At 39.1% G+C, this 25,417-nt stretch overlaps 2 protein-coding genes across 3 annotated transcripts; one reads left to right on the top strand and one right to left on the bottom strand.

The window, feature by feature from the left end:
* Positions 1-1,022: 1,022 nt before the first annotated feature.
* Positions 1,023-2,996, bottom strand: dlx5a (distal-less homeobox 5a). Its single transcript, XM_026156301.1, has 3 exons — positions 2,378-2,996; positions 1,792-1,976; positions 1,023-1,562 (listed from the first exon to the last, which is right to left on the bottom strand). Exons 1-3 carry the CDS (start codon positions 2,733-2,735, stop codon positions 1,248-1,250), a joined length of 858 nt encoding a protein of 285 aa, XP_026012086.1. The 5' UTR covers positions 2,736-2,996; the 3' UTR covers positions 1,023-1,247.
* Positions 2,997-5,387: 2,391 nt separating this feature from the next.
* On the top strand, positions 5,388-21,485 carry ago2 (argonaute RISC catalytic component 2). Of its 2 annotated transcripts, none has more exons than XM_026156018.1 (20): positions 5,388-5,668; positions 6,840-6,887; positions 10,899-11,079; positions 11,167-11,287; positions 11,415-11,596; positions 11,695-11,831; positions 11,925-12,059; positions 13,400-13,487; positions 13,807-13,954; positions 14,046-14,165; positions 15,784-15,906; positions 16,021-16,154; positions 16,738-16,922; positions 17,815-17,974; positions 18,093-18,183; positions 18,599-18,793; positions 18,990-19,124; positions 19,960-20,061; positions 20,183-20,382; positions 20,468-21,485. In XM_026156018.1, the coding sequence occupies exons 1-20, from the start codon at positions 5,650-5,652 to the stop codon at positions 20,574-20,576; spliced, it is 2,613 nt and encodes an 870-aa protein (XP_026011803.1). In that variant the 5' UTR covers positions 5,388-5,649; the 3' UTR covers positions 20,577-21,485. The 2 variants fall into 2 exon arrangements, with proteins under 2 accessions (XP_026011803.1, XP_026011802.1); XM_026156017.1 differs by lacking the exon at positions 5,388-5,668 and adding an exon at positions 5,677-6,743.
* Positions 21,486-25,417: the final 3,932 nt, after the last annotated feature.

The raw sequence follows: 25,417 nt of genomic DNA on the forward strand, positions 1-25,417 counted from the left end.
ACTGGCAGAGCTGGTATTATCGGCTGCTAATGACATGTTCAAACTGTGTAGGATTTTCTTCCTTTTTCTTTTCAGTTCTTGCATTTTTTAAGCAGGAAGGTGGGCTGTGTACGGCGGCCGGGAGTGGCAGAGCTCTGGAGCCGGTCTACCCCCACAGGAATGCGGATTGTCTCAGATCTCCGTGCCGCCCCCCTCGCCTCCTCTCTTGCCATTCAAAGCGACTAATTGTAGGGGACACAAAGAAGTGAGAAAGGCTGCAGACCGTCTGCAGGAAGAAGCGGGCACTTCCCTTACAGACTATCTTAAAGACTCAATCAGGTGCAATAATAATAAGAATAAAAATATGAAGAAGAATACGGGGACTGACTGAAAAATATGAATTATTACTGTATCATGAGCAAATCCTATCATGTTACCATTTGTCTGATAAAATTAAAAATGACATTAAGAAGATAAGCTACTGCCGACTTACTGTAGCATTAATAGATGCAATATTACAGAACAAATACACCCAGCTCGATTCAGTAAAATGTGATTGGTGTGGTCGGCTGACGCTTACCATTGCCTGTACCGTTCCTTTTACAGGTATTTATCTTGACAAATGTTTGCTTGATGTAAGCTCAGTCAGAAATTTGCCCTTTAATTTTTCCGATTTTGCATTCATCGCAAATGGATAAACTGCCTTCATTCAAATATGTTTTTTTTAAAATTGTCATTTCTTAGGAAAAAAATAGACTAAATTTTACCTGCAAAAATCTTTTCAGACAAATACCATTTTTTAGTAAATATAAAACATAAAAAACCCCCAAACGACGCACTCCTAGGCCGTAATTGCACATGAAAACCATTAAGATTTGATGCTGATCGTTCAGCTCGACGTACCTCGCAGCCGTGATTTACAACCTTGTGGAAGCAAACAACAAAAAAATGTCACCTGAGGCTGTCTGCGAGCTTTTGTCGTGATTTTCAGAGAAAATAACTGAGGGTTTAAAATAACAAGAGACTGCAGGGAGGCAGGGGGGTGGGGTTCAAAGTTCCATTGTCCATTTAAACGTTTAATAGTCTTCCAAAATGCAATAAATTACATGCACACATTTACACATTTTACACGTTTCTTCTATGACTGCCATCAAATACATTGCATATTCCTCTGAAATTTGAACACGAGTCCCATAGAAGGAGGGGGAAATGAAATCAACAATAGGTTTGTTTTTTGTTTAGTGTAGTTTTCTTTCTTTTCTTTTTTTTCAATATAACGTCCCCGCTCCAAGAGCCAACGAATGCTGTATTGAGTTAGGGGTCTGCAGGTGGGAAGTCATGGAGCTGCCGGCTGAGGTGTACCATGACCCCGTGTTTTCCAAAAAGTTAGAAGCCGTCGTGTTGATGCTTTGTGGCTGTAGACTGTGCGGCCTGGAGGGACCCTGTGTGTCCCAGACGGCCGGGGACTGTGGAGAGTTGCAGGCCATGGGGTCGCTGGAGCTGGGGCTGTGTTCCGGGGGAAGCTCGCCGTTTTTCATGATCTTCTTCATCTTTGATCTTCTGTTTTGGAACCAAATTTTCACCTGTAAGGAGCCAAAAATCGCATTATTATTATGATTACTTCCGAAATCACCTCAAAAACAAATGGAGCTTAAAAAACGCTCCTTGCGTAAAAGCGCACAAAGAAAGCCAGAAAACATCGCAAAATCATTATTTTATTCTCAACATTTGAAACACTTAAAACACGATAATTTCTTCCAAATTAAAAGTGATTTGAGAGATCTGAGATGTATTTTTCATCGAAAATCCCACCTGTGTTTGCGTTAGCCCCAGCGAGGCGGCCAGTTCGGCTCTCTCCGGCAGCGCCAGGTACTGTGTGTTCTGAAACCGCCTCTGCAAGGCGGCCAGCTGGAAGCTGGAGTAGATTGTCCGGGGTTTTCTCACTTTCTTCGGCTTGCCATTCACCATCCTCACCTCAGGCTCGCTTATCTCTTTTTCTATTAAAAAACAAAAAAACAAAACCGTGTATAACCATGTATCCATTTCCCCCAAAACCGCATTATCGGAATTTATCTATTACGTGTGTGTGTCATCGTTCAGATGTATTAAAATAACAGTAATAACAAAAAAAACCATACATTTTTATGGACCAGATGCATTTCAGTCCAACTAAAAGGAAAGTAAGTGGTTCCTTTAAATGGACTTAAATGAAATAATTTGAAGCATGCATTTGCATTTTTTCTTTTAATTACGCATTTATAGACCTTTAGTGCAAATCAGCAGTCGACAAAATGGTAAACCTGGATAAAAAATTTAAAAAACCAACCATATATTTATTTTTTCTTCATAACCCTCTAACAATCTGCTTTTATTAAAATATAAAATGTTAGGCCCGTACCTTGTGGACTCGGCTGGGCTTGCACTCTGCTGTAAGTCCCAGCATACTGGTGGTAGGAGGGGGTCGTGTAGGAGCTGTAATCTGTGTAGGATTTTGTCGAGTAATTTCCAGCAGATCCGTTTACACCCGGGTACTGGTACTGATAGGCATTCAGAGGCTTCCCGTAAGAGGTGGAGCTGGGCGAGCAGTAGCCGTGAGCGACTCCTCCAGCGGGACTGTAGTAGCCAGAATCCGTGGCGGAGGATTCGGGTAAAGTAGGAGATTCCTGAGACGGATGGTGCATGCTGGAGAGTTGAAAGGAGCTCTCAAAGTCTGCAGATTTCACACTCGGGATCCTCCGGTCAAAAACTCCGGTCATACTTCGAGAGAGAGCGCGTGGGTTCGTTTTTATTTAATCAGCAGGGGAAAAAAACACGAAAGAAAAAAAAATCAATAATAAAAACCGAGAGCGTCTGTCTCCAGAGCGGTGTAGAAAAAAAACTACACTGGCATTGTTGAAAGGCTCTCAGGCCGTCGGGCTCTGGTGAAGACTGCAGCCAGCCCCGCAGCAAAGACTTGGTTAAATCCTAAATCGCGCTCTTACGCACTGCAGGGAGGATCTGGTTCCATTGGCCAAGGCGCACACAGACACAGCTACACCCAATTCACTCCGCCAGCTTTCTTATAAGGGGGGAAGCCACCCGGGCTGCATGTTGGCTGCATTGTTGTGTTTTTATACTATCAATCAATGGCAGCAATTAAAGTGTCGCCAATTCATCAGAAGGATAAATTAGAAGGACAAATCCTATTACCAAAAAGGCCCGTGCTGCAAGAGCCACCGATTATCACGCTTGTCTTTATTAATCTTTATTTACGCTTTTTTATCAGAACAGAATTCACTAGCTGCTCTAGTCAGGCATGGAAACATGGAATCAAATTTAATAATCTAATAATAAAAGAAAATCGCAAAGACATGAAACTGAGCAGCTTAAGCCAATGAGCTCGGGTTTTTTATACATACATATATATATTCTCATTTTCGTTTTAAGAGGCACATAGCCTAACCCCCATGGAAATTTCAAAAAAGCTTTTCTTGCATCAAATGAATGATGCCAAATATTCTGTACATCATCGGCAAATCAAACACGGTCTGTTTACACAGCTCGGCATCAATAAACGTCTCATTAAATATTAATCCATGTTATTCCCTCCTGAAGCATGCTGCCGAGCACACAAACCAGAGCTCCGGCCGTCAGCCCACACATTCAGTGGTAAACAGCGCCGACAAGAGGACAAAGCGAGGGGCTGCACGTCGTTCACCTTGGCAAACCCACAACACAACATAAAATAAATGCACTCAAATTTGACACAACCCAGACGCCCAGATTAAAAATATACCCATTAGATTAAATTAACGGGGAAAGGGGAATCACGTGACACTGGTAACAGTTTAATCTGATAAAAGAGCCTGCAACTGTTTCAAAGTTTTGGAAGACTACATGGGCGTTTCAGCAGGTGCTGCTAACTGGATGCACACATGCGGAAACATTCTGCATGTTTCATAACTCAAATCTGCAACTCATACAATAAATAATTTAATTTAAACGGCATCAGCTACGCGAAACCAGGCTCACAGTTAAAGAGACATGCAGCACTATCTACTCTCCGAAAACAGAAAGAGAAAGAGCACCCGAAAACAATAACGCAGATTCATTTAATGTGACATAAATACATAACTACACATTAATAAACAAATGGCTTACACAGTGACACCCCTCCATGTCAGTCATATCATTTTAAATAGACCCTCTAAATGACCCATGGATGGACAGGATTAGAAATGAGTCAATTAGAAAGAGGCGAGGCTGAGATGGTTTGGACATGTGCAGTGGAGGGATAGTAGATATACTGGGCAAAGGGTGCTAAATAAGGGATAGGAAGAGATGGCGGTTGTGGCAATCACTAAAGAGACCAATGAAGAAGGATCCCTCTTATTATTGTTTTTCTTTCACCCCAGTCAGATGTAAAATGGGGAATCTGGATGAGCAAATAATAAATAAACATACACATTCAAAAACATTCAATAGAAACAACCTACCTGTGTGTATCGTCTTCAGCTTTTTTGTTACTATAGACAATAATTCACTTCTTGAGCGTGTACATCTAATTTTATTTCATTCATTCCGCTTAATTAAAGTTTAAGTAATTTTTAGCATAAGTAAAATTCAACGTGTAATATAAAATCACATGGCTTGATAAATCTTCTGTATGTACCGTCGTTATATTATAATGAACTATAACGTTGGAATTTCTTTGTGGATCCATTACCATGCACTAGCTATGGGTATTATAAAAAAACAAAACAAAAAACTTTGGTACCCCGGAAATGCTTCCTCCGCCGAAGAAACAAACTACTTGGTATGTTGCTGTGCTTGTTGACATTTTTAAAAACCGAGATTCGTGGCTATATACATATATATGTACGTATTTAAACCAGACCTGTATTTTAGCCAGGTTATAAAAAGTCATGTTGTTTTTTAAGCCAGGTAAGCGATCTCTGTGGTGTTTTTTTTTTTAAAGATTTGAATTAGCATCACTACTGAGACCGCGCAGCGTGCGTCTGACGTCACCGAAAAGCAAGATAGTTCCCCACTTTGCATAAATCTAAACGTTAATATTTCCCCTCAAGTCGAAATAACCGTATTTGAAATGTTTGCAACCGTGTAAAATGTTAACTTTGGCTAATAAAATACTAAATCTGATAGGAAACGTGATTTTTCTAAATTGTGTTATATTGTGTGTACGTATGTGTTATATAGTATGTGTTTTATTTATTTTAAAAAAGAATCAAATTTCGTGGACTGATGCGGATACTAGCTTTTTGACCACATTCATGACTACACTGATGGGATGAATACATATATCTTGTAAAAAAAAAAAGGGTGATTAAAAAAAGAAGTCCAAATGTAAATATATACACTACCTAAAGTAAAGTGACCAAAGGCGGAAGGAATGGGAAGGAATCATCTTGAAGCGCGTGGTTCTTTACCCTGCGCTCTCTTTTCTCTCGGCTCTCGTTTTGCGTGTTGGGGGGATGGGGCCGAGCCGAGGATGAGAGACTTCAAATATTTACCACTTGGCTAACTAAATATCTGTTTTTAGAACCGAGTTTCCTTCCTTGCACTTGGACATATAAATACACTTCGACTACGGATGAGTTTTGGTGGAATTCTGCGAAAAACTAAGTGGAGTGTTTGTGCGTCCACGACACACGCTTAAAAAAAGTCGACAAAATGTATTCCTCTGCTGGAGGTAAGTGCTGCGGCTAACGTTAGCATCGGCTACGTGATGCGGCCAAAGAAAACTGACGATAACGGAGCGGCATTTTTCTGTGCTGCATCGATGAAGTGCTTGCTATGTTCCGGCTTCACCCAACTCGTTACGATAAAACTCAACAACGGCTTTGACGAGGAACGTGTCGTCCCAGTTTTAAGTGTTTTAGTACTAGAGGCAAGCTTAGCTAGCTTCCAACAACAAGCTGCCGCTAGCCACGCTAGCTTCAACGGCACCTGGTTTCCCGAACTTGTTTTTAGTTAACTCACTGCACTTTCACCAAGTGGGGGTTGGCTGGCTTATGTTTTCTTAACAAATCACACGAACGTAAACGCATATCATTCATTTTCTCGAACTGAAGCGCTAAACACACTAGTTGAAGCAATATTTCGAGGCCGACCTAATCTCATCACCAGTCTGGGATACGATTAGCCTGACAGTTGAAATCGCCACATTTACATATGTCACATTAATACACCAGCTGTATAAACGCACTAACGCCACCGGATCGTATTTTCAGTGTAACACCGGCTTTAAGACACTAAACGATATAGGAGAAGTCTGATTAAGTTTGACGTTAGGTAGAGTGATAGTTAAGCGACTGAGCCGCCTGTCGTTAGTCAGACAGACGCTGTGTTTGTGTGTGTAGATTTGCATACATGCGTATTTCATGTGTGCGTTTCGGGGTTTTTGGCAGCTGGCTTTTTTTGGCGGAATGAAAGAGAGTACAGGCGACATCAACACTATGTTGGATAATTTTTTCCCCACTTGCAGTTATTTTAACGAGGATGTTTTGTTCAACCAAAACACGACTCTGTGTGTTGAAGCAGTTTATTTCTAGGGGGAAGGGGTGGCTTCATCCGTTAGATTGCCAGCTGCTCAATACTTTTTGCGTGTCTATTGATAAGACTCCTGTGGAAGTGATAAGAAAGGCCTGCTGGGATGTATCTAGTGTAATAAATGAGCAGCGCTCTCTTACTGCTTACTACATAAACAAATGGTTTTGTTATGTTAAGCAGGAATCTTTGGTTTCTGGGCTGTACTATGTTATTAGGTGTACACATTTGTCACTCTTTATTTTAAAATACAGTGTGTATCAGACTGAGCGGATCTTTGAGCATTTATAACATGTTATTTTTGTTCTCTGTAGCTGCTGAGATGCTTGAGGGACCTCGTTCTACTGGGTCAGTAAGCTCTGGTAAGCTTTTCCCATATTCGGGCTTTAACACTTTAAATTGACCCTAGTAGTGGTCCAGTGTAAGTGGCAACATTTTTTTTCTCGCACATCCTTCAAGCATCACAATATGTACTCATCTGAAAAACAACAGGACCTGATAGTGACACCATCCAACAAAAAGCATATAGGTATTTTGATTCTGTAAGTGAGAGTCTACAGAAGATGCTTTTCTCTTCAACTAGTCAGCACTAGTACACCTCATTTTGTGCGCTTATGTGCAGAGCACTTAACTAAAGGGCACTTATTAAAATCCACCATATATTGCTAGGCTTTATTAAAGGTTTTCTGTTTGAATGAACAGTGCTGGAGCTAAAAGATAATGCACTGAAGGGAATGGAGTGTGTCCTGACTGAAATAACTGAAGTTGCAGATATTGCCGAGCTTGTCCAGCAATAATGAGAGCTGTGTGCATCTCCTACAATAAGTTGCAAAAATGTTAACATTTAAAATAATCTTTCAGGGTATAATATAGTGATTTGATGTAGATTTGGTACATGTGTTAATGTTGTTGTTGTTAATATTAATAAGAATAATTCAACTACTGTATCAAAATAATTACAAATGTGAGATTAAAAAACGTTTTTCTTATATCAACTTGTATATTATTGTCAGTGTGGCTACATAGTGTAGTGGTTTACTGATTTGGAAAAAAAGAACCCCTTTGGGGATGGGCCAGGAAGGGGTATCCAGTGTAAAAAACAAAAACATAATTTAAAAAGAAAAGGTGACAAATCAAACATGTTAAGCTGCCTGCTGTGGTGACTTGTTGTGAATAAAGGCACAGGTGAAAAGTAGCTGTATTATTTATTATTTTTGTTCCAACAAAGAAATCAGAAAATATGAAGAAACATTTTTTTCTCAATTTGTTTAAAAAAGTAAATATTAAATTCCCCAGAAGGCTTACTGCAGATAAGTTAAAACAGTCAAATTATGAATGAGAAAAATAATCTGAGCATTTTAATCAAGTTTGAAAAAGAAATTATACAAGTTGCCTTTTTTTGTCTTTTTTCTTTGTAATTTCAGTTACATTGAAAAAAATTTTAATTGAAGTTCTCTGAAGAATTTATTCAGTGGTGTATTTATACTCCGTATGAGCTCTACATCCACAACTGTGCGGTCTGTTGACTAAAACTTGTTCAAAATGACAGCTGCAGCTTGTGCTTTTTCATTTTTCTAGGACAGCCTGAACACATTTGTGAAAAGTCACCCATTATCACTGTTTTAGACAGATTGTTAGCAGATGAGGCACAAATTTACAGTGGCTGATTTTGTGATGGCTAAATGTTTAAAGCAGAGTCCAACCGATTGCTCAGCCAATTTTAGCTATTTGCCAACTTTCAGTATCAGCAATTATAAAATCAGATAAGTTACAGAACAGGCGAGAGAAACACCCTTTCAAACACGTTCTGAATGTTGATGGTGTATAGCTTGTCCGCTAGTGGGTACTCTGCAGCTTCCCTGCAACAGTGTTTGGGTCACCATAAATGAAAGAAGGAGCTGATCTGAGCAGAGTCAGGCAAAGCATAAACTAGCAAATAAATAAATATACATACAAATTTTTTGTGTGTTTGAAAGAATGAAAATACCAGTCATATTTGAGTTTAAAATACCCCAATATTGGCTTCAGTCTTCAAAACCCTACATGAGTCAGGTTCTAGGTCAGAGATGGTGTGATGAAGAGTTAGCGGATGTCAGATAAATTATTTATAATTTTGTTTGACTTCTCTGAAACACTGAATCCTGCAGCTGCTAATAGTAGCAAAAGTATCAGATGTCACCCAGATCCCCTCCACTGCCCCCCATCCTCAGCCACTGTTCACAAACATACAGTTTTGTAAACATAGATTTGTTTTTCTGTGTGTTTTGGACTTTCGTCCACATGTAAACGTTGTTTCAGATCACCCAAAGCAGCCTTTGCTGCTTCCAGGGGTGAAGATTCACAGATACTGTGCTTCTGTGTTTGTGTGTTGACGAGGAAAACTGACATTTTGTCTTACATTCTCAACATGCCTCGGTTTTGTTTTTTGACATCAGACTGTGAAGCGTGTTATTGTATGTAACTGGCCAGCGTTCCTGTACAGTTAGGGCTACATCATCACATGTTGCTTAGGCATGTTCATCACAGCGCTTGATGTCACTTTGTTATATTTCATGGGGGAAATCCTCGTTTAACCCTGGAGAACCCATGGGGTCAAATTTGACCCCATGGGTTCTCCAGGGTTAAAAAAAAATCCCATGCACACGTGGACATAGCTTTGGTGTGTACCCATTTGTGAAAGTACTGAAATCAGCTGACATGTTGTACCAGATGGAAGAAGTTTTATACAGAACCTTTTATGCTGAATCAATTGAGATGCACACACTTGAATTTGCTGCAGCCCTAGCATAGGAAGAACAGATTGGTTCTGATTTGGAGCTGGGGAGGTCCAAATACTACGATACTGTGTATCAACAGGTGACACTTTTAGTTTTCCTAGTGTAATTGATGGAAGCAAAGCTACAAACATTCGGAGGATTATTCAGTGTATTTGGATAATTAAGTCAGTGTCCTGGAGCTGCAAAACCATGTGGTGTTGTTTAAATTATAAATTGAGTCATTCTGTTTTATTATAATATTAGTATAATATTTTCCAAATAGCGCATATATAATATCCTTGAAATGATGCCAGTTAGAGCTGATGGGTAAGTCATATTGTTAGTGCACATTCGTGATGCTCCTGACTTTAAAAACAAAACAAAAAACCTATTTACCCCTACAGTACATCTTGATCACTTGATTAAAATGATCATACTGCATTATGCACACTGTTATTACTGCTTATGTATGCCTAATCTCTGAGAATTTTTTCAATTGTTTCTTTCCTAACCCTAACCCACTATTAGGCATTATTATGTGTATTCCAATTAGTGGTGCAACGGATCAAAAATCTCACGGTTCGGATCGGATCACGGTTTTAAGTCACGTATCGGATCAATTTTCAGATCAGCAAAAAAAGAAAAAAGACAAAAAATTAACATTTACTTATTCACTTATTGAAGTATTTTTTGCCTGTTAAAAACATTCAACTCAAGACTCATTCCACGCAATTATTAAAAAACAAAAAAATTATGGTTCAATATAGGGCAGTATAGGGCTTTGTATCTACCACCCAATTCAATTCAGTTTTATTTATAAAGCACCAAATCACAAAAACAGTCGCCTCAAGGCGCTTTATATTGTAAGGTAGACCCTACAATAATACATACCGCTCATTATATCGCACTCCGCTGTGATATAATGAGCTGTCATGGTCACGTAGCTTTCCGTTGCCCTGGAGGTCCACTCATTTGTAGTAGTAGGGCAACAGAAGATGCCTGGGACAGTTCAGCCATAACTTTAAACTTTTCCTGCTCATACATGCTTGGAACGATCTTGCCACTAAAGTGGACGCGCAACAGGATATTATAGTGTGGCTCAAGCACGTTCATCATAGTTTAAACCCCTTGTTTTGCACAAGGGAATACGGCCTCCCGTCTGCAGCTAAACACCCCAATAGCTTTTGTAATAGCTTTAGCCCGGTCGGACTGGGCAGGAAAGGACTGCTTAAATACCGCAATTTCCTCTGCTCCTCCACTTGGACTGCTAGCACTGGCCATAACTATCGCTTGACAGACCGACCACGCGCACCATACACATACTTTTTTTTCTTCTTTTTTCGAATCTTCAGATCACGTGCGTCCCGAACCGTGGAGTGGGATCGGTTCGGATTAGGGATCAACTGTGATCCGTTGCACCACTAATTGCAATGCAAACCAACAGCAGATTTTTGTTTTACGTTTGATTTAGATCAGTGAAACATGCTCCAATTCGTTTACATGTGCAACCACAACTCTTTGTTTATAAGGCAGTTTATTGCTGGTTGGGTCTTAAAGGTCTTTTTGATGCCATTCTTACCATTTATTTTGTTGCTTCATTTGATTCACATGTTTTAGATCCCCCATCTTCCCCAGTGCCAGAATATGTGTTCAAGCCACCATCACGGCCAGACTTTGGCACCATGGGCAGGACAATCAAGCTCCAGGCTAACTTTTTTGAGATGGAAATCCCCAAATTGGAGGTCTATCATTATGACATTGACATCAAGCCTGAAAAATGCCCCCGGAGGGTCAATCGGTATATCCTTGTTGATATTTCATTATCGTTCAGCAGATAATTACCTGGGGCATTGCTGGTAATTTGTCCATTTCATTTTCTTTTCAGGGAAATTGTGGAGCACATGGTCCAGCACTTTAAAACACAGATCTTTGGTGATCGAAAGCCGGTGTATGATGGAAGGAAGAACCTTTACACTGCCATGCCCTTGCCAATAGGCAGAGACAAAGTATGTATTCCACACATCAACCTGTAAGAGTAAAAGCTCTATTTTGAGTACAAAACAAAAAAAGTATGAGTATTTCTGCAATATGACTGCATTGTATCTCTTCATTTCCTCCCAACTGATCACACAGGTGGAGCTTGAGGTAACTATTCCTGGTGAAGGGAAAGACCGCAGCTTCAAAGTAGCCATCAAGTGGGTGTCCTGCGTTAGCCTGCAAGCTCTGCATGAGGCACTGTCAGGACGGCTACCCAGCGTCCCTTTTGAGACTATTCAAGCCTTGGATGTGGTCATGAGACATTTGCCTTCTATGAGGTACATCAGAATTTCTGTCATTGTCAGTTATAGTTTTGACTCTTTATTTTATCCTTTTATAATACTGTTGGCTTTCTGCTGGTGCTTTTCTTCTGCAGGTATACCCCAGTGGGACGCTCTTTCTTCACTCCTTCAGAGGGATGCTCAAACCCTCTTGGTGGAGGGAGAGAGGTGTGGTTTGGTTTCCACCAGTCTGTCAGGCCGTCCCTTTGGAAAATGATGCTCAACATCGATGGTAATTTTCACAATAAGATTCATTTCTCATGCAAAATGTGTCTAAAGTTGAGCTTTTTCCATAAGCTGAAACTCTGTGTCTAATTACTTTCAGTTTCGGCCACTGCGTTCTACAAAGCCCAACCTGTAATTGAGTTTATGTGCGAGGTCTTGGATTTCAAAAGCATAGAAGAACAGCAGAAACCCTTGACAGACTCTCAACGAGTGAAATTTACAAAAGAAATCAAAGGTAAGATAAACGTAGGAGCTCATATTTTTAATGATTTTGGGAGCTTTGATGTATAAAAAAACATTTATTTGTGAGTTCAGATTCTTATCTGATACTTTTTTAGATTATTTTCTCATCAATTTTCTTCAGATACAGGTTGTAAATAGTTTTTTTTTCCCCAATTTTGGTTTTTCTCTAAGCGTGACCTGCTGCTGATTTTCTTTTTAGCAACTATAACTGACAGCATACATATTAAAGTATTCTGCTACAGTAAAGAGGTGCAAATATTTGAGTGGAAATTAGTTACTGTCCAAACACCTTTTAGCTCACATAGGCTACGTTTACACTGCAGGTCTTAATGCTCAATTCAATTTTTTTTTGATCAAATCCAATTTTTTCGTCTGCCTGTTCGCACTGCAAATAAAATGTGACAGCAAACGTGCTCTAGTGTGAACCCTCAAAGTGACCCGCATGTGCCAAAGAAGATGGCACACACAATGCACTCTGCTTAGAGCCAGACCAAACAGTATTGTTTCACTGATGGCCCTTAATATAAAGACTTGTTTTGCACTTTACGTTTCCCAATTTTGCTTTAAGTTATAAAGTTATTTTGTTATTTACATATGGCCTAATAATTATTCTTATTGCTGTTTTAGAGCGGAGCAGTGCTTCAAAGGATAGTTGCAGATTCCTGTCAGAATCTGCAGATTATACAGTACAAATAAAATGTTCACGTTTCTCCAACGTTGTCTTCCCAACAGTTTCACTAACATCTACACTGGATGGCCAGGAGGCGTTCGCGATGTCTTCTCGGGCGCTTCTCCAGCGCTGATAATTGGCGTCTGTCTTGTGTCAGTGACGTAAAAGACGGATTTAATGCGATCACTTTCTAAAACATCAGATATGTATCGGATTCAGTACCACGTACGAAAGTGACCCCGGTCGGATTTGAAAATATCGCATTTGTGCTGTTCACACTGTCATACCATGATCGGATATGGGTCGCATAAGGTCAAAAAAGTCGTATTTGATGCGCTTTTGCGTGCGGTGTGAATGTAGCCATAGTTTACCTTACAAAAAAAGCAGGCTCAAACAAATGTACTTGAATCATTTTCTAGTATGTTTATAACTTCACCAGATAACAGGAAAATTATTCTCTTCTCTTCTGCTTTGCTCAAACCAAGGCTGCTGCCTTTAGCTACTTGTCCATTGTTAGCTTCTTTAAAGTGTCCATGTTCAGTTGGCTGAAGGTGATTTAAATGACTGGTTAGGTTTGCTGTTATGAATTTTCCCTTAATTTTATTTAACAAAAATGTTTATGTTCAACCTTTGTTTCCTTTTATTGTGATTGCTTTATTCAGGCCTGAAGGTTGAGATTACTCACTGTGGGCAGATGAAGAGGAAGTACAGAGTGTGCAACGTGACAAGAAGACCAGCCAGCCACCAAACGTAAGAATGCTTTTTTAAAAATATCATTTTTCAATTAAATTTTAAAAACAAGATAAATAGCATGCTTAAAATTCAAATATCAGGTTTGCTAAAGGTTTACAACAGCAACAACAAAAAAATCACCTACAACTGCATTTAGCCCTGTTAGATTAACTGCAAAATACTATTTAAAACCAAACTTTCTGTCTAGATGACTTGTCATGATTATAAGTAGTACAAATTTGGAAACACTGGTCTAAGAATATTCCTGCTGACTGTAGATTTAAAAGGTTTCACATGTTGAATGCTTTTTCTTTTTTTTTTTTTGGGAAATCTTTAGGTTCCCTCTGCAACAGGAGAATGGCCAAACTATAGAGTGCACAGTAGCTCAGTACTTCAAAGACAAGTACAAGCTCATCCTGCGATACCCCCACCTGCCATGTTTACAGGTGGGGCAGGAGCAGAAACACACCTACCTGCCTCTAGAGGTAAGCATCATCAACCTCTTGTTCACCAGCTAGGTGACTTGAGATTTTTGTTTTTTTGTTCTTCTAAATGATTTGCGCGTGTCCGCCCCAGGTGTGTAACATAGTGGCAGGACAGCGCTGCATCAAAAAGCTGACAGACAATCAGACCTCCACTATGATCCGTGCCACAGCCAGATCGGCACCAGATCGTCAGGATGAGATTAGTAAACTGGTGAGTTATATGAACTGTAACAGACACTGTTTTTAAAACTTAAGTTTTCACAAGTTTGACACCATTCCTGCAACAACAAGTGAAGGAAAACAGAGAATGTTTACATTGTGCCAACGGCTACACTCAAGTGATTCATCACTGATGTTTGCCCAGAGTTCTAAGGCCAATAGCAAGCACTGCCAACATGATAAACTTAAAAATTAATGGGTTCAGTGAGGCCAGTGCTGGAAGGACTGCTAATAAAGACAACAAAAGTCTTTGAGATTGATGGTTGTAGTGAACTGCTGATGAATTTGCTCATTGGTATAGAATGTTTACAATTATAGTCCATAATATTAGGGCTGCTCAATTAATCGAATTTTAATCACGATTACGATCTGGGCTTTCAACGATCATTAAAAATGACTGAGCCGATTAGTAGCCCCTCCCTCATTTATCCGCGACACCTTAAAGGCCGTCTGTGAAAATATTGTCGGGCATAAACCGGTCCGTGGCGCAAAAAAGGGTGGAGACCGCTGATTAAGAGGGCCCGAGGGAAGCTCGGAAAGCTAAGCAGAAGTTATTTGGAGAGTGACTGCCGTTGGTTGAAAAGAGAGTTTAAAAAAAAAAAAAAAACTTCAGTGGTGTTGCACACCATTTTACATTATTTTTTTAAAGTCATTGTTAACCCTTTAAAGCCGGTCAGAGCAGCACGCTCCGTTTTGCGTAACTATTTTTAAATCCCTGTAGAACCTGAACCGTGTAAGCTAGCGCAATAATTTGTTTTGCATATGAAACCGGAGGAGTTGTACTTACATCTGATGCCATCAGCTTGTCCTCGGTCACGGTTTCGTTCCACATATAGCTTTGCAAAAATTGCATAAAAAGCGCTTGCAGGAACAAAAACATAATATTCCAGAAACACGCTTTGCCGTTCCTATCAGCTGTTCGTAACACTTCCCACAGTGAAATGATGCACATGCTGTTTTCTTTGCAAATTTGCATCATAGGATTGTTTTTTGTTTTTCCTGCAGTATATAAAAATTGGTGTATCTCCAAAATAAAACTATGAAGACACTCAAAATAAATTTCCTGTGGTGGGAAACTATTTTTTTGCAACTTTATTGTATTTAAAGTTTTGAGGGATAAGCCTCTTAAATTTCTCCAAGTAGAAATATATGTAAACAAAACAAAAGCGATTTTCAATTTTTTTTGTAGTTTATTGCACTTTTTTGCAATTTATGTAATTACTATGGACTTAATGCATACATATTATTAAAATATGGGCTATAACAGTTGTATTGATGTATAGCAACTTGAAATGCTCCCACAAATGGCACTACAACATGTAAAAAAAAAAAATAATATAAGCTCTGGTGGACTTGGTTCTATGGTAGGTCTTAAAGGGTTAAATAAATATCGTCAAATAATCGTGATCTCAATTTCAGTGAAAATAATCGTGATTATCATTTTTGCCATAATCGAGCAGCCCTACATAATATTATGATTATCATTAATAACAATACAGATTACCTTTAATATGAAATGAATAAACATGAATAAAAGAAAATAAATAACTTGACTAAAATCTTAAAGTTTGCTGTATTATGCTAATGAGTGTGTGTGTGTGTTTATTCAGATGAGGAGTGCCAACTTCAACGCTGACCCTTACGTTCGTGAGTTCGGAGTGATGGTTCGGGATGAGATGACGGAAGTGAATGGCCGTGTCCTACAAGCTCCTTCCATACTGTATGGAGGCAGGGTATGTGTTAATGTGCTTTTAATGCATGAATTACTTTATTCGTTTTTATTCAAGTAACTTCATCGTGGATGGTGTGATTAGCACTTATGATGTTGCTCTCATTGCAATTTGCAGAACAAAGCAATAGCCACACCAATCCAGGGAGTGTGGGACATGAGGAACAAGCAGTTCCACACTGGTATTGAGATCAAAGTGTGGGCCATTGCCTGCTTTGCGCCACAGAGACAGTGCACCGAACTCCTACTTAAGTAAGCGCGATACATTGAACGTATGTTATCTATCATATGCAGATGTATGTCATGCCATCGTGTGTGCGTGTTATTGTTTGATAGTAGACAGCTTAAGGCTTATGGTGCCGGGTGTGTTTAAAAAGTTGTAAAGCAGAGCGTAGGTCCTGTACAGAAGTGCGTAAACACAGTCACACAGTCCTTTTTGTTTTTTCTGTTAAATGTTGACCAAGTTTACTGTGCAAATATAGTTCTGTGTAAAAGCACGTGCCAACTACATACAGCTGTGCTGTGTATTTACAGTGTGTAAGCCAGGCTTTGTTTACTGCATTCATGTTATTTTTGTATTTAAGCAAGTCAGTATGTCCTGACTTTTCATGGCACTCACCAAGACTGACCAGCTCCTTTTTAATTGAAGTCTGGAAAACCAAACTTTCACTGTAATTTAAAAATAAATGTTAGGAAAAGCAGTCCAATGGGATAATTTGAAAACTTCATACAATGTATCTAAGGCAGGCAGGCAGCTCTCAAATGTCATCTAACCTAAACTAGGACTGTGTCTTAACCCGTTTATCTTTAAATTAACAAGATCTCCACCTGTCAGAGCTTTCACAGATCAGCTGAGGAAGATCTCTCGAGATGCAGGAATGCCTATCCAAGGTCAACCTTGCTTTTGTAAATATGCCCAGGGAGCTGACAGCGTCGAGCCCATGTTCAGGCACCTCAAATACACCTACCAGGGCCTCCAACTGGTGGTAGTGATCCTACCAGGGAAGACACCCGTTTATGGTGAGGGATCTTCTTTTACTATGGTATTTATTTTGTCTGAGAAATTTATTTTTGTTTGATTGTTTCCAAACAAACAAACACTGTGGCTTCTCCAGCCAGGTGCAGTTTAAATTTACCATTTTAAAAGCCGCTGGTGTGGCTCTTCACTCAGAAACAAGTATGGTCATTGTTGCTTCGCCTGGATGCTTGCATTTAGCTCTGTAAAACAATTTGACACTCAAGGGCTGTTTTCAGAGTTTCTCTGAGTTCCCTTTAAATCTAGGTTAAGTGGTTAAAGTTGTGACATCACAAACAGATGTGAAAAATATAAGCCTGCTTTGTAGAGAATGAGAGTTGGTTAAAGTGATTGAGTTTGGGTAAAGTTAGGCATCATGTACTTGTACAAAAGTATCTCATTTTGATAATTAAACTCTTATTAATAACTGAAGCATTAACCTTTTATAAAGAACAGAAATCAGGGAACAGTTTTATTCATGTTATTTATAACTCTCCTTGAACCTGAAGGGGGTCTTTAATTAGTCCCTACCACTCCAACCGCATTCTGCTGCAACTTCAAAGACGACTCCCCACTTCTAGTGTATCTGAACATGCTGCTGCGCTATTGCCTACTCAACAAGTTTTACTGCTTCTGTATCTGCTTTAGAAGTAAACCACAAGAAATTACAGAAAAAGTTATATACTCCGCTTCATTTTTGAGCTTCAAGTTAGTTATTTTAAGTCATTTGTGCATAAATAAATAAAACAGACATTTATCCTTTACGTAGAAAATACTTTTAGTCAGCTTACTTATGTGCACTAAATCGTCTGGGGCAGATTGTGCAACACTCCATTTTTTTATTTTTTATTATAGCAGATCAAATTATATCTCCCCCTTGTCCTGATGTGTTTTTAGCTGAGGTGAAACGTGTTGGGGACACGGTTCTTGGCATGGCCACACAGTGCGTGCAAGTGAAGAACGTTCAAAAGACGACGCCTCAAACTCTTTCCAACCTGTGTTTGAAGATTAATGTCAAGCTGGGCGGTGTTAACAACATCCTCCTCCCACAGGGCAGGTTAGTGGAAATTCTGGTGAATTCTTATCATGAAACTAATGAGTTGCTTTTATATTTTTTCAACACATGAAAGCTATGCCATTGTGTTAAACTTTTTTATGTACATCTACTGTTCTAGGCCGGTGGTGTTTCAGCAGCCAGTGATCTTCCTTGGTGCAGATGTGACACATCCACCTGCAGGAGATGGAAAAAAGCCCTCTATCGCTGCAGTAAGCAACAACACATTACGACCTACCCTTCACAATATGTTATATTTTTGTGTGTGTGTGTGTGGACTGACACAGAGTAACAAGATACTGTGTTCTAGCTTAAACACACACTTCACATATTATGCAACAGGACAGTGACATCACTGCCTCAAAAACAAGAAAGAAAACTGTTTGACCTCCAAGCTCATCCTAATCAAAGTGTCATCAAAATGTGATAGACTGAGAAAGTCCAGTTGTCTGTCATGTTTTTGTTTTTGTTTTTTTTGTTTTTTTGCTTGTTTGTTTTCATTGTAAAAAACTATGTGGGACGGGACATCAAAAGGATGAAGCATCTATCACTATCATTTGTCATTCTCAGTAAATCCTTTTTAATGTGGTCATACCTGTTTTTGTTCATTCTTTCTTTTCATTTTAGGTGGTTGGTAGCATGGATGCCCATCCCAGCCGGTACTGTGCGACAGTACGGGTGCAGCAGCACCGCCAGGAAATCATTCAGGACCTGGCTACCATGGTGAGGGAGCTGCTGATCCAGTTCTACAAGTCCACCCGCTTCAAGCCCACCAGAATCATCTACTATCGGGATGGCATCTCTGAGGGCCAGTTCAACCAGGTGATCCATATATCCAGGACCACACAGAATAAACTATAACAAACAGGAAAAGTGATTGATTTTCCTTATGCACTTGTGCTGTTGTAGGAAATTAATTGAGCTGGCAGAAGTTGCTGTTAAATGTTAATCATGCTTTTGTTGTACATATATTGTTTTATGGGTTACCTTTAAGATCTTACGACTTTGTTGCGTGCAGGTTCTTCAGCATGAGCTGCTGGCAATCCGGGAGGCCTGCATCAAACTAGAGAAGGACTACCAGCCTGGTATTACCTTTGTGGTTGTTCAGAAGAGACACCACACGAGACTGTTCTGTATGGACAGAAATGAGAGGGTTAGTACTCTGTCACTGCTAGTGCTGGGAATTTATGAATGATCTGGGTCAATTATTAACTGAGTGCATATAAGTTTAGGAATAGAGTGATGTAAGATGCTCTCACCAGTGTCCCTAATAATGCTTCAGAGGAAGTTTCAAAGATTTTTAAGTATCCCATCATCATATGCAGTCACTATGAAATGCAACAACTTGTCTTATAACAAAAACTAAAAACAATAACTGGGATAATAAAACACCTTGACACACTAACTTCTTGTCTATTAAAATGTTTATGATCCTTCAAGGTTTTAAATGGACTGGCGGTACATTAATTAGCTGAACTCTTGCTTTATCATAATCAGGTTAGAGCTCTAAAGCCAACCAACCAGATGCTCCTGTATGTTCCATGATCCAGGCATAAAAATAGAGGTGATCTAAACCTTTGTGGTGGCTGCAAGTAGAGTGTGGCACCTTTGACTTTATCTCCTATCGTGCTGCAACTCTATTCTTGTTGTTTTTCTTTTCTTTAGTCACTGTGGGGATTTTCTTGTTGTGTTTCATGGTTTGGATATTTTCATAGTTGAGAAATTTGGCAAACTCTTGTATGTATGTATGTGTGTGTGCGTGCGTGCGTGTGTGTGTGCGTGCGTGCTTTTTCTTTTATATTCACCAGCTTGGGAGGTTTCAAAGTAATGTAGGCTTGTTGGGTCAGAGTGCACTTAAGCAATTCCAGCTTAACAAGCATTTCCATGGATGTCAAAGGAGCTTGCAAAGAAAGGCAAGCTCCTTTGACTACAATGACCTGGATGACTGAGAACCTTCACAGACATTTCCATGGATATTTTTTTTATAGGTTGGGAAGAGCGGCAACATTCCGGCAGGCACCACAGTGGACACCAAAATAACTCACCCATCAGAGTTTGACTTCTACCTTTGCAGTCATGCTGGCATTCAGGTAAAAGTCAAGTTGGATAAGATGTATTGATAAAGGCGTCTTCCACTGTGTTTTCTAATGAAAGCAGATTGTGAGTTAAAAACAACCCATTATACCTGACATCCGCTTTACTTCCGGACAGGGAACCAGCAGGCCGTCTCACTATCACGTGCTCTGGGACGACAACCACTTCTCATCAGATGAACTGCAGGTCCTTACCTACCAGCTTTGTCACACTTATGTGCGCTGCACCCGGTCAGTGTCCATCCCAGCACCAGCTTACTATGCCCATTTGGTGGCTTTCCGGGCTCGCTATCACTTGGTGGACAAAGAGCATGACAGGTGAAGAAATTAAAATCTCTTAGTTTGCAGATGTTTGTCTCCTTGTTGGAAAAACTGACAGTTCTGCAACTTTTTTCTCTTTCAGTGCCGAGGGCAGTCACACATCAGGTCAAAGCAATGGGCGTGACCACCAGGCCTTGGCCAAAGCTGTTCAGGTCCACCAGGACACCTTGCGCACCATGTACTTTGCCTGAGAGCACCCAACTCCCAGGAAGGCGTGGGTGAGACATCACTGATGGAACGCACTACCCTCCGCTGTCTCACTGTCAGCTGTAGATAACATTACAGTGGTTTCACATTGTGATCTCCCTACCAGACAAACATGTCAGTAACCCAAATGTCTACAATTGTACTTAAACCCACCAAAACCATTCCAGCAATTAGACTGTAACATGCAAAAGAGTCATTCTTTCTTGAGGATTGAGCTGGAAGAGGCTTTATTTACATGTCGTGCATTAGTTGTATTTGTACTTGTTATCTGTTTAAAAAAAGGGTGAAAATTATGAAAAGACAAGGCAGAGTTTGTATGTTAATAGAAGAATTTTCTTTCTTTCTTTTTTTTTTTACTAGCAGGTGGAAACAGTATACAGTGGGGTGGTTTCACATTTCGAAGAAGCCAGTCGCCCTCCTTCTCCTTTTGTTTTGTTATTAGGCTCTTGGTGCTTGAAGGGAGAAGGCAAAAATCAAAAGATGTGGGGGTCCATTAACTGTTATATGCCTAATGATTTAGTCCTCCCCACAGACATTATTTATCAGCCTATCAAAGCAAAGTGCACTGACCAGGATGAGCGCTTCAATCAGGACAAAAGTACTTATATATATATATATATATATTGAGGGTTGTTTGTGTTCGTTTTCCCCCACATAGGGCACTATGTGATGAAAAGTGCCATTTAAGAGTATCTTCTTTCTTTTTTCTTTTTTTTTGCCACTTCTATGTAAAACAATGAATTTTTCTTCCAGTATTTGTCCTCTTGACACTGATGATCTTATTATGCCAACTCTTTTGACAGTTAATGATCTTGACATCAGATTTGTTTAACCCCTGAATCTACACTTTTTAATTTATTTTTTTTTAATGAAGCTCTTTTTGTATTTAGAAATTTGGGGGGGGGGGGGGGACAAACATTTTTTTTTCCTCCTTTGCCCCACTGTTAAGTCTGAACTGACAAACCAGTGACCTGAGATGTAATATATTGGGACTGGTTCCCAGTAAGGACACATTTCTAATGTATTCTGAGCCATGTTGACAAAAGACACTTGATTAGGAAGTCACCATAGTGGGGAACATGTTAAAATCTGTGTGATTCCCATCTGTTCTTACAGACTTTTTAAAATTTGAATAACTTCTCCAATGGATATGCATGTAGCTGGCTCATGTTTTAGACATTTTAGGCATTTGTGATGATTGTTTATTTCTCCCTTTATACACATCAACCCTACTTCTATTTTTTTAATGTATATAACACAGGATCGTGTATTCTGCTGTGTCATTTGTGTGGCTTGTCGGTAACCAGGCATTCGGTACAGTGGAGTCAAAGCTGCAACATTTTAGAGTTTAACTGATTGAAATTCCTTAAAACCTCTTTAACGTAGTGTTTGCTCCAAGAACTAGGGGCTGTCATCGCACAAAAGCTTGGGTTTTATGCAAATGACTTTTTTGTGAGTCTTTATACTATTTAGTAATGTTGGTAATAAGGTATATTTTGAATAAGCCTTCAGTGGAAGCTGCTGAAAGATTATAGTTTTTTTTTTTTCTTTTTTAAAAAACTGGCCCACGTGTTAAAAAAATTGTCTAAATTAATATTGTCTTTGTATGCAGATAAATGCAAATATATGGCCTTTTAAGACTGTCATGTCTTACTAATAACATTATTATATAATAATATCCCACCTAAGTTTTACTAATGCTATAAGCAGGCGAATGTTGACATAGTCTTGAGTGGAGGCGAGTAGTTTATCTTTTCTAACTATGCATCATTTTTAACCAAGAGATTTAGCAGTGGGTATCTCACATGAATTGGAGTCATTTCTAGAGGTAGATAATCAGGGCTTTTTATGTTGTTTTTAGCATATTGCATTTAGTAGCGTTTCTTAGTGCTTATCAACGTCTTCATACCTTTCTAATAGGATGAAGTATTTATGTGGTCATTTGTAACATTGTAGATTTTATAGCCTATAAATTGGGTGGATCCTTTGTAACACACAGTCTTTCCTAGCCAAACAAGATTATGAACTTTTACATGATGAATATTAAAAAAAGAAATATATATATATAATTATATGAAAGCACAAAAGGACATCTCGATTCTAGGTGCTAGATGTTTTCACTGTAAAACACCTTAAATCCTCACTGGACTGGTCCACAAGTCTCTGTAGTTGCATGCTAAAAAACAAGTAAGCATCATAATGTTTTGGATCTTTTCTCTCCCTTTGATGACCTCTCTATGGTTCCCTTTGTACTCATGACCTGTAAAAGCAACTAGAAATCCGACTGACTGTGTTTGTGGGGCATTCTGAAAATTCTGTACTTGATATTTACTGTTATGATGTCAATATTGTTCTTATCGGTGCTGGTCTCACAACATGTAAATTTGGATGCACTTTTGATAGCAATGGTGTGACTTTTATAGATAATCAATTGAAGCGAGAGGCTCGGCCGTTTTGCGTGACGCCGGCGTAATTGTGTGGAAATGGCCGTGTGTACTACCTCTTGTTACCTGTTTTAAGTGTTATGGTAACATCACACTGCTGGCCATTTCTGTATAATTACCCCTGCAATCTATCTAATTGGCGCTGTTTGAGTCTTGCATCTTGACAGAATAGGTTTTAAACGTTTGCTGTGCTTGATGGTGAACGTGCTTTCTCAGTTTGTGGTTAAGCGATTTATTTTTTAACTTTTTTAATTTTTCACCCTCATAGTTTTGCTCAGACTGATGAGAGAATGTGTGTTTTGAGTGTTGAGCTGTACGACCAAATTCCTGAACTGTGTTTGTACCTACACACAGATTTCCCTGCTTTCTTTCCTTTTATTCTATGCACCAATAAGAAGCAGCATTTTTTTTATTTTATTTCTATATTGAATAATAACTCCTTTGCTTTTCAGTTGAGCAGTATGCCATCAAGTATGTCACCCATATTTGGTCTGATAATTTTATTTCATTATTCAAAAGTAGAAGGTACAAAGTAAATGTACCCAGTTGGTGCTGTGTGTCAGACTAGGGAAGTAATCTAGAAAAGACTGCCCACGGATAGATTGATAGAGCCTGAAAACTATCACATAGTACTTGTTGATATCTGTATGAAAATGACACAGCCGAAGATTTATGTCAAATTTCACCCCAGAGCATTTATTTCTATGTACAATCATGCATTTAAGTCCTTATTTAAGCTTTAGGTTTGTTTTGATCCAGTCATCTCGGTCAGAGTAGGTGGATCAGAACAGATGAATTAATCAGGAGAAGCCCATCTTTGGCTCTGTACTTGGAAATGTGAATGTCTTTGTTCCTGTGTGATTGCAGGCCTTTGTAACGCGACCACAGCTATCTTCACTTACTCGAATGTTCAGTTCTTAGACTGTTCCTCAAAGGGACACGTCGGAATATAGTGTAATAGTTGGAAGTCATTCTCTAGAAGTTAACCGTCATGTATTGTTGACAGATTGAATCATTGTTTCCTGTAACAGCACAAACATCAGAAACTGACTGGCTTGTAACTTTAAGCTGTCTGTTTTTTAAGAGATGACTTTGAACTTGTTTCCGCTTCTTTACGTTTTACATTACCTACACCAGCACCTTATAAAACCTGGTCAAAATGGCTTTTTTCTCCCTATACTTAACAAACAATATTCGACAGTGTGTTTTGTTTTGTTTTTCTTTGCACTAAACAAAGGACTTAGAGCTAGTCATGTATTGAGAGTGTTTATCAGGGGGCAGGCTGGCAGCCTGGATTTTTGGATTTTGGTGGCTTTTCAAAATAAAAGATGCACAGTCAACAAGTGTCGCCAATCATAGGCAGGAGATTTGCGGGGGGTTTGTAGCCGGCGCATCAATGCCACAGTGTTTGAGTATTAAGGTTTGACACGGCTGTGACAGCCATGTGCACATTAAGTTGTTCTTAGTAAGGCCTCTTTTTCTCTAAAATCGCTACAAACTACACATATCACAACTCAGAAGAGGCTTTTCCTTTTTCACATAAATCATCTTCGTCACAATAGAACAGAATACTTTATTGTGACTGTTACAAGAACAATGAAATACAGTATGAGCTCAGTCAAGAATGTTTAACAGACCAATACTTGTAGCCTGGATGAATGTGGCAATGCTTTTCAAGTAAAGTGGAGCAGTGAGGCTTTCAGAACAGCTGTAGTGCTGCCCCTAAAAACATTCTCAAACAAGGCAATTAAATGCACACATTCACCTCACTTTGGCTGTTTTCCCATTATCTTTCGGAGCGGCCAAAACGCGGATAAAGCAAGTTTTAGAAATAGCTTTTTCGTAAACTAAATGGCATATCATAAGCTATTTTAATCAGCAAATTATTTTCTCATAATTTTCTTTAGTTTTTAAGAGGTAATGATAACATTTCTCCAAATGGTAACCATCAGCCTTTGCGTTTTTGTTTGTTTGTTTTTATTAATAGTATTCTTTTTAATTTATTTTCATTTTTTTTAATGGTCATGGAGTACAAAATTAAAGCCGGCTTTCTAATGAAGCAGTCCCCTTACATGAATTAATTCCATACCATTACCCTCTGTATAGTAATGTCTCCTCTTTCTGTCGCTTATCTGTCTCTTGTGGAGAAAATCTTGCTGTTATAAAGAGATCTCTTGTAGAGTAGATCCTATTTTCCTAGCTCCATATATTAAAAATGAATGTAATTAGAACCTGCGTGGTTTGTAATGTTGTATAGGCTATCCATCCAGTACATTTATACTCATCTTTGCATCTTATGTACAGCCTTTTCTTTCTGTTTTCTTCTCTTTATTTATAGGCTTTATTAATTCCAGAAAGTATTGTTTTCTTCTTCTCAGTCA

Source organism: Astatotilapia calliptera, chromosome 22 (assembly GCF_900246225.1).
Source record: "Astatotilapia calliptera chromosome 22, fAstCal1.2, whole genome shotgun sequence".
Taxonomy (NCBI): domain Eukaryota; kingdom Metazoa; phylum Chordata; class Actinopteri; order Cichliformes; family Cichlidae; genus Astatotilapia; species Astatotilapia calliptera.